The sequence below is a fragment of the Talpa europaea genome (assembly GCF_964194135.1).
Source record: "Talpa europaea genome assembly, chromosome: 11".
NCBI lineage: Eukaryota > Metazoa > Chordata > Mammalia > Eulipotyphla > Talpidae > Talpa > Talpa europaea.
The window spans coordinates 75,247,235-75,257,063 of NC_140078.1; the positions used below are offsets into that span (position 1 = coordinate 75,247,235).

At 53.8% G+C, this 9,829-nt stretch overlaps 1 protein-coding gene across 1 annotated transcript in view; it reads right to left on the reverse strand.

The window, feature by feature from the left end:
• Nucleotides 1-9,532, reverse strand: part of VIPR1 (vasoactive intestinal peptide receptor 1) — a gene marked incomplete at its 3' end in the record, with an annotated part of 30,434 nt that extends 20,902 nt beyond the window's left edge. The window contains exon 1 of the mRNA XM_084247791.1: nucleotides 9,316-9,532. Within this exon, the coding sequence (XP_084103917.1) occupies nucleotides 9,316-9,405 (90 nt within the window). The 5' untranslated portion in view covers nucleotides 9,406-9,532. The remainder of the gene's footprint in view (nucleotides 1-9,315) is intronic.
• Between the last annotated feature and the right edge of the window lie 297 nt (nucleotides 9,533-9,829).

Sequence of the window (9,829 nt, forward strand, 5' to 3'; positions counted from 1 at the left end):
TTATGACTGTTTAAAAGAAAAGATGTGAGACTCAAAGGAAATGTGCTGTGGTCCCTCCTTGGGGTCACACGCTTTTCCTTTTGCCCATAAGTGTTACTTAGACAAAAATGGGGTTCCAGGTGGCCTCTGGAAGGGGCCTGGAAACGGCCACTTTGGCTTGTGTCCCCAAGCAAGATTGGTCTACCTGGTGTGTTTGCAGTGTGCTTCTCTGCAAGGCACCGTCCCATGCCCATTCTCCTGCAGCAACAGGATTCCTTCTGCCTCTGGACCCTTCCCAAGCCTCCCATTCTCCCACCACTCCCAGCATGATAGCAAGATTAATGGTTGCAGATACCTGTTGTTGCTGCCTCCTCCCACCCTTCACCCTCTTCTGGTGCCATGTCCTCATCTCTGTGTGGGAAACCAACTCCTTCCTCAATTCAAGTTCATGGGGTTCTAATGAACCCTCTTGAAGGGGTCAACAGGTGATCACACGTGAGCCAGTTAGAGCATTCAGGCCACAGTACCTGGCATGTGGCCCAAGTCAGTTGGCTTGGAACCAGGAGGCTCACTTCTGTGACAAATCCACCAGGCAGGTGGATTTGTTCTTTCCCACTGGACCAGCAAACTCAGAGGATACAGGGCTAGAGCTACTCCTGCCATCTTGCCTCCAAGTGAAACACAATGATGAAAGTCACACAGCTCTAGGCAGAATAGAGAAATACAGGAAAACTGGGTCTTCTCAGCATTGTCTGAGCCTCTGACTGCAGCCACGCCTGAAACCAGCTCTGCTCCTAGCGATGTGCTCGAGCTTCCTTTATGGCTTGAGCCACTTGAGTTTTCTGTCCCTGTCATCAAGAGTCCAGACTTGCACTCTAAGGACTGGATAATGGGCGATCCTACTTACTGGGCCCTCTTCAGCCAGGGCTATGCTGTCAGCCAAGAGATATTTCTTTTCCGATCATGGAGGGCATCATAGGGTGCCTGGCAGCTCCTGCTTGCCACTCTCTGAGTGAGTGAGGGTGTTGAACCAACCTCTTTAGCCAGCTCTGTTCTCACAGCAGCACAGCCATGGAATCTTTCCTCAGAGGCAGTTTGCAGAGGAGGGGCAGGGGTCCCCGGGGTAACCTGGGAGCCTGGGGTGTCTCTGAATGAAGATGAGCTCTCCTTTCCATATGATCCAGCAATTCCACTCCTAGGTATTTACCCAAAGGACACAGAAACATCAATTCCAAAGAACACCTGCACCCCTATGTTTATAGCAGCACTGTTTACAATAGCTAAGCTTTGGAAACAGCCCAAATGCCCAAAAATAGATGACTGGATCAAGAAGATGTGGTACATATACACCATGGAATATTACTCAGCATTCAAAAGAGATAAACACATGCAATTTGCAGCAACATGGATGGCGCTGGAAGGGATCATGCTCAGCGAAATAAGCCAAAAAGAAAAAGAAAAATACCGGATGGTCTCACTCATAGCAGGAATCTAGAAAACTTAAATAAGGGATCAGGAAAATGAATAACTATAAGAAAGTGAAAATCAAAATCAACAAAAATCTATGAACCAGAGACACTTTTGGGGGGGGGGTGGCGGGAGGGGAGGGATTGGGGTCAAAATGGGGGGGTTGCAATTGTATGGGGAATATAAAAATAAAATTTATTATTAAAAAAAAAAAAAAGAAGATGAGCTCTCTTTTCACCACAATTTCATTGAGTGCTAGACCCTATCAGGAAGAGGGTAGAGGAAACAGAGAGCCAAGAGGGACCTGGGGTCACCCAGAAAATGCACATTTCCAGATGGGACCTAAACCTCTGTCCACTGGTCTGGACTGCATCAGCCTCTCTCCATGGCCTCGCCTTGGGCCATCTGGTCAACCATTGCCCTTTGGGAGCCACGGCCAGGGCAGCTCCCTCTAACCCTTATCACTGAGGAATTCAGGCAGACTTTGGACTTCCTCTTCCACTTATTTCCGTATTCTAAACATCCTCATTATCCCTCTGGACTCCAAACGCACAAAGTTGGAAAATTCCCAGCTGGACACAGCAAAGCCTACTGATCTCAAGGAAAGGTTCCCAGGTAGAATATGGGGTGTGGGCTTCACAGAGAATGGGTACTAGAGGTGCACCATCAGAGACAGAGCAGAATATTCCAGAAAGTAGGAATAATGTTTATGCAGAAGTATGGAGCATGAAAATGCCCAATACATTTAAAGTTGCAAAAGTCTGGTGGATTGTAAGGGACCTGGAAGTTGGGAAATGTGAGCAGGAGCCAGGCCTCATCAGTTCCCCCTCCTGGGTAGGTGCAGTGGCCCCTGCAACCGAGGGAATCTTTGTACAAAGTGTATCCCCATCCTCATTCTCCTGCTTCAAATCCCTGATGTTCCTCATGGCTTTGGGGTCAAAGCCCACTCTTCAAAATTGGCATTCAAGGTCCTTCCCAATTCTACCAACTTGTCTCCTGACTCACTCTGGAGAAGAGAAAACAGGAGTTTCTCCCAAACCCTCACAAAGTCCTGTGCCATGCTTACCTCCAAGAAAGCTTGAAGTCAGCCTGACCTTGCCACTGGGTTGAGGCAAGAGTTTCAGGACAAACTAGACCACCAATACCTTTCCTGTACAGAGTTCCTGAACCCAGAAGGGACCCGGACAAGGGTGAGGAAGGCCATAGTATGTCTTCACCCCTGGCTCTCTTGTACCCTGCCATGGTGTTGCCTGGCTGTGGGAGGTGACTGCCAGGGACTTGACAGTGGAATCCTCGGTCTCTGGTACGGGGCAGGGATTAACCAGGTCTTGTTAATTCCACCTGCTCAGATAGGTCTCCTCCTCTCTATCCCCTGCTGTGAGGGGCTTGGAAGAAAACCCTACTTTCCACATGGGGTTCTATGAGGTCTGGGGCAAAGGCTGGGTTTGTGTGTGGGTGAGAGTGAAGATGCTGGAGCATTGTTAGATGTTAGGTGCTCTGAAGTGGGGGGCGCTCAGGTGTTTGTAGAGGTACTCAGGTGTTGAGAGGGTCACTCAATTCCCTCAAGGGAAGCCTGAGACCACAGCTACTGGCCTGAAATCAGAACCCCCAATCTCAACCAGAGCCTGTGAACTCAGGCAGGAGTAGCTGAGGGAGACAAAACAGAGAGGGGGGAAGTGTGAGTACCTCCTAGGGGAAGCTGGTCTCTGAGAGGGGTCTAGAATGCAACAGGCTGCATAGGTGAGGCAGGAGAAAGAAATCCCTGCTTGTAAATTTACAAGCATTGGGAGCAAGGGTGGATGATTTGCACTTCTGGGGTCTGTCAAAGGAGGGTCTTTTCCCTGCCTGGTACTATTGGAGGAGGCAGGGAAATGGGGAGGGCAGTAGCCTTAGGAGTCACCCCCCCATGTAAGATGACCACCCCCACTGAAGTAACAGGGCAGGAAAGAGTCACAGGGGAAACTGAGGACCGAGGGGGAAAGCAGTGTGGCCAAAGGCACATGGGACCACAACCCACTTCCCAGGCTGCTCCCTTCACTTGGTTTTGTGTTTGGATGGGTGAGGAGATGGAGATCTTGAAACTAAGGATGTGAAGGGAAGAGCAGAGGACTGAGAGGAGAAAAGGACAGCAGGAAAGAGGGCAAGGGACACGGAAAGGTGGATCATAGAATCCAGAAGTCACAGAAAAAAGGAGACAGATGCTCCTAGCTCTGCAGAGGACACTGAAGGAAGTTGAAACAAGGCCTCATTTTATTGAGGAGGGACACAAGGGAGCCTGTGGGGTGATGGGCATATGTGATAGCTTAATTGGGGTGGTGGCTAAACAGGTGTACACATGTGTGAGAATCTCTTGCGTTGGCACATCAGATTGGTGCATTTTACTAATTAGAAATTATCTCTAAAGCCCGAAGGCAGCATGTGGCATCACAGAGCCCCTTTGGAAGGAGTCATTGTTCTCAGTAAGGTGGCAGAGCCTAGTTAAGTCCACAGGTTCTGGAATCAGACTGTCATTACCTGGCTGGGTGACCTTGGGCTAGTTTCTCCACCTCCTCTGTAAAATGGGGACACCTGCCACACCATCTCCTTGCATTTGGGTCAAGGATCAAGTTTGAAGGGCACTACGGGGCTGCCCAGAGGGGTTAGCAGTCATTAATGAAGCTCCAACCCCATCCTTCACCCCGGGCTGGTCTTGCCATCCACACCAGGACCCCAGCCCAGCCTCAGCCTGGATGCCAGCATAAGCCCAGGCCCCAGGCTTCCTACCTGCTGACAAGAGGCTGCTGTGCCCCCTGCTGCAGCCATTTCTCTTCTCCCCGAACTTTCACATCCTTTCTGCAATGATCTGAAACCTCCCCTCTCTGCAAATTCAAATTCTGCCGAAATCCCCAAATTTTGGGGAAGGCTGCATCCTGGGTGTTGGGAAGGTAGAATGACAACTAGTGTGTGCTGGAGGCTGAGGAAGAGGAAGACATAGATTTGAGCTTGGGGTAAAAATGAACTCTTTACAGCTCAGAGTGGTGCCAGGACAAGGGTTATTAGGGGAATGCAAGTGGCTTAGCCTGGTCCCATCAAAGGAAGGTTGCTTTTGCACACGAAGCCATTCAGGGTTTTCTTTGCAGAGGTTCAACAGTGAAGCAGGGCAGCAGGGTAAACATTTGGTTTATAGCCTCTGCTTGTATGACGTCATCCCGGGCACAGCTGGCGAAGGGACTCAGTTTACAAGCATGGCGTATATGGCCAGAGTTGGCACTGGGGCCACCTGCGAGGACTGGGTACCTACCCAGGGAACCACGAGGCTGTGGGCCCCAGACATGCAGAGACTGCTTGGGGACCTCTCCCGAGACCCACTGTGTGGGAAGAACTAGCTTTTAAGACAGCAGGAGGCATTTCTTGAGCCCCTCGATGGACACTGCAGATAAAGAAGAGGTCCCGTTCAGTGAAGACCAGCTCCGTGCTCACCCACCCTGCAGCTACATGGTAACACAGGCTGGAAAATTTCTTGTGATAAAACCAAAGCCTCTGATAATAGCACCACAAGTATGGGCTGATTGATTAAATGCTGCTTGGGGATATTTGAAGGTTGGATGTGAAGGGATCTCTGTTGATTTTTGTTTGGTGTGATCATGGCATTGTAGTTAGGAAAACATCCTTTGGTTTTAGACACGTTTTACAATACTTTGAGATAAAAGCTCATGATGTCTAGAGCACTTCATTCAAAAAAGCAAATGATGCAGGGCCTCCCTGGTGGCGCAGCGGTTGAGCGCTGGGTTGCGAAGCTGCCCACGGCCTCTGCAGCACTGGTTCGATCCCCCCTGGCTGCTCCCCGGCCACCGGAGGAGGGTCCCATATGGTGCGCAGACCTCTCCTCTGCAGCGCTGGCTCGATACCCCCCCTGCACCCCCCCCTCGGGGCTGCTCCCCGGCCACCGGAGGAGGGTCCCACATGGCACGCAGACCTCTCCTGCCACCCGCTGCTCCCCTCAGCAGTGTACTTCGGTCCTTCTGCCTGCTCTGCTCCCCGCTCTGGCTCTGGTGAATTCGCTCACCCTTCCGCGCTTCTAACTGTACCCAGTGCTTGTATAAATAAATAAATAAATAAATCTTTAAAAAAAGCAAATGATGCAAATAAATAAAGGTTATTATTTGTCAAACCTGGGAGTTGGAAAGGAATGAGGGCTAGAAGTTCCTATACCGCCATTTTGTTGACATTGCTCCAAGGAATGGGTACTTATCATACTATTTATCATACTATTCTCCCGAGTTATTTTCTGTGTGTTTGAAAGTTTTCACAATAAAATTTTCAATGTGCTTAAACTGTGTCCCTTTGTCTCTGAAATAAGCCTGAGATATATGATGATTGACCTGTGTGGTGCGTCATCCCGGGTGCCACGAGAATGGCTTTGCATTAGAAAGTCAAACAGGGCAGTCTGGGAAGTCGAGGAGAAGTGGGGAAAGGGACGGGGCTTCCTCTGATGCCCTGGCTGCATCTGAGAGCGGCCACGTGAGAGGCAGTCTCAGCCTCTGCGGTTGCCACTGAGGCTGCCCACTGAAGCCTCACCCCTCGAGTTGGCCGGTCACCTCTTGAGGACATTCCCTCTCCATCCCCAGGACTCCTGCCTGTCTGAGGGACCCCTGGGTATCAAGGGATAAAAGTTCATGATGTCCAGAGTTTTAAGGGATCAAGGGGAAGGAATGACGGTCACACAGTTTCCGCAGCACGTTCACATCTTAACCTCACAGAATCCTGGCCGGAAGACAAGTCAGGAGGCTTAAGGCCCCAGTCAGGGGTGGAGCTGGTCTCCAGCTCAGTCTTTCTTCCCAGGTCCCCTGCGCGGGGGGCCAAGGGTTCTCACCTCCCTCCTTCCTTCTCACCTCCCATCTCCCTCCTTCATCATTTTCTTGATGAGGAAACGGAGGCTCTTCCAGAGAAATTAGAGATAGTCTCACAATCAACTGGCTGTTGCCTTGGAGTGGGGAGGGCCAGGCCTCTGGACCTCAGCTTGGGACTCCTCGTGGAAGCTCCCGAAAATCTCAGGGAAGGCCAAATCTCGGGGCACCAGGATGGTGGGTAGACATCTGTCATGGGAGTTTGCCCTTCCAGCACAGTCCCCTGGAGCACTGGGCAGGCCTAACTGGGTTGATCACTTCACTTGAGGAGACCTCACTTTACAGCAGCCATGCCTCCTAAAGCCCGCAGGATGGCCTGCTGGGGCACAAGAGGCTTAGGCTGCTGTGGACAAGCTCTTGAGAGGTTGAGAGCAGGTGGCCAGGCAGGAGGTCTATGTAAGTCAGGCCTTCAGGAGCTGCTGACAGGCAATCACCTCAGTGAGTTAGATAGCCTCACTCACCCCTGGGCCATCCCGGTTTCTGGGGTGGGGGGCGGGGGGAGCTGGAAGATTCCTCTTCTTTCTGGGGGTCAGGTCCATTGATCTGGCCGGTGGAGGCTGTTTTATAATCTGAATGGAAGGTTGCGTCCATTTGGCTGAACTCTTCAGGGCATTGTTTTGCCTCCTCCAGGGAGCCTTCCCTGACAGCTCCTCTCTGCAAACCCTTGCTCCAGTTTGGGGAGGCCCACACCCTCCTGGTCTCTTCCTCCTGGGGCACAGGTCTGTTCTCCCCCCACCAGCCTGACAACCTTTCCAGGGCAGGGCCTGGGTCTCTCCTCCTCTATGAGCATTGCCCTGAGTGGTTCTGCTACCAGGGATGAGCTTTTATGCCTGGTGTTGGGGGCAGGGCAGTGGAAGTCCTGACAGATCGCCCTGGGGCAGACTTCCTCTTCTGAGACACTGGAGGTTTTCTTTCCTTTTTTTACTTCCCTGTTCAGAGATTTCCCTTTCCCTGGCTGAGGTCAGGGCATCATATATGGGAGTGATAAGCCCGGGGCCTTCAAACTGAACTTTGCAGCTGCCACTTTATGGCTTTGATAACATTTGCACACCTTTCCTCCCCCTCCCTTCCCCCCCCCCCCCCCTTGCTGGAGCAGGATGGCTAGGTGTACATTCAGTGAGAAAGCAAATCGTGGCCAGTAGGGAGGAGGGAGAAGTAAAGAGGGAGATGATGTTGCTCAACCCTTGCCTTTACCAGTCGAGGCTGCGTGACTTCTCCTCTCTGTGGGCCCCATCCTGCTCTGGGCTGTGGGGAGTGTGAGAGGTGAGAAACCTTAGCCGTTGGTTCCATGGCATGGTCAGAAGAGCCTGGGCAGGGAGGTGAGTAAGGCTGAAGGGTGGGGTCAGAATGGGGAGGACCACATGGGCTGGAGCAATCAGGGCAAGCTGCTTAGGGAGGTGCTGGAGATAGGTACTAAATGAGTAAGTTCTGGAAAGACAGGGGAGGCACTAGAGGAGCCAGGCTTGACTGCCTCAGAAAGTGGGGCCAGGTATGGCCTAGAATGAGAGGAAGCCCCACTGAAACCACTCTGCCCTTGGGCTGAGAGTCTTCAGGGAGGAGGAGTATTCAGGGGTGCCAGTGTTGGTCTCAAGATCCCTGGTAACCCAAGGAGAGTTTGAGTGATCAACGTCCAGAATTGGGTGATCAGAGAGTTGTTAGTGAGACCTGGCGGCTCTGTGACACTGAGGGTACATGGGTAAGTGGCGCCAGAGTGACAGACTTGGGGCTAGAACTCAGTGAAGTTTTGAGTGCTCAGGAGGTGGTTCTCATGGCTATCAAAGGGAGAAGAGGAGGAGGCTCCTGCCTACGGTTGTAAGGTCTGCTCCCAGGACAAGCAATAAGCTACCTCTGCCAAAGGTGTGTCAGACATCAGCTAGATAGAAACAGATTCCTGTCCTGGTGGAGGTGATGGCCAGGGAGGTAATCACGGGAGAGAGGAGACCAGATCATCAAGCCACTCTACTTTCCCACCTGGAACTGATCACTGACATGCAACCCTAGGGTTTTAGGCCACACCCAAGCAGGAACTCTAGATTCCTCAAGTGCCGGGTAGGAGGAAAATCAACCGCTGTTCAGGTGTGACTGGATAGGTGTGGCTCCGGGTGTTTGTGGGCCTCATTTTGCCCATCTGTAAAATGGGCTTGGGTAGACCCACTGAGTCTTAATGTCTTCCCTTCACGGAGAGGGAGATGATCCATGCAGCGCCCGTGTCAACCAGGATCTATCTGCCCTGCAGCCCAGGGGAGACTGAGACACAGAAACACACGGACACAAATACACTTGGGGCACACTGACACACATAAATCAGGGCATACACGGTCCCATGTGGGGATGAAGAAGAAATGGGAACAAGAGGGAAACCACTGTCTGCTGGTTGTTGGCACCCTGCTCAGTTTTCCCATGCACATGTCTTCCTGATAAACACACCAGCGCCTCACTGCTCGCCACCCTCCATGGCCTCCAATGCCTTTCAGCTCTGCTTAGTGGGAGGACACAGGGGGGAACAGCTTGTCACCCACCTGATCCCAAACGCCCCTTCCAGGTCCCTGGGCCCCCAGCACTGTGTGTTCTGGCCGGACCCTCACTCTCCCACGTGCAGGACACACAATGCCTGGACACCTCCAGAGGCGCACGGCGCACAGATAACCCCCAGCCTCCCACCCACGGTCTACCACACCTATCCCACCCTGCAACCAGTAACCACGCCACCTACGCACCCCGCACCCCCATAGCGTGAGGAAGGCAAGCCTAGAGACTCTCTCCCCCGGCTCCCGCACGGAACTGGATGCGCTCCAGGCTGCACTGGGAGGGACTGGGCACGCTCTAGACCCCACTCCGCGGGTGGAGACTCGGCCCGAGGCGGAGTTGGGGAGACCAGACGGGTCTTATTCCCCTCGCACAGACGTAAGGCCAGACGGCCGGATCCCACGGCCCCGCACCGCTCCTAGTTACAAAGACCCTGGGCGGCGGGGCGGACACTCACCGAGGGGCCGAGAGCGCAGGCGAGGACTCCTGCCAACACGCACAGCCAGAGGGTCGGCAGCAGGCTCGGCAGCCGGCTGGGCGGGCGCATGGTCGGCCCCGAGCCCGCGGCGGGCGGCCCGCGCGGACAGTGCGCGCAGGGGCAGCGCACCGCGCTGTGGACCGCGCGAGCCGGGCGAGGAGGTGTCGCCGCGGTGGCCCCGGACGGAGGACGCGCCGCTCGGGGCTGGGGGCGGGCCCCGGGGGCTCGCCTGACGGACGGCAGGTCTAGCCAATGGATCCTAGGGGCGGGGCCGCCGCGCAGGTGTGGGGCGGGGCCGGGGCGACCCTGGCAGCGTGGAGCGCTGGTGCGCGCTCGCCAACCCCCCAAGTCAGCCCTCGGCAGTGAGGAGGTGACAGAGCTCTGCCCCTTGTCCGCGCCCCCGGAGTCTTGACCCTCTAACACGCCCTGCCTTTCCCAGCTTGGCTCACGACGTCTGGAAGAGCTCGGCTGCGGTCTCCCACCCCCGCACGCC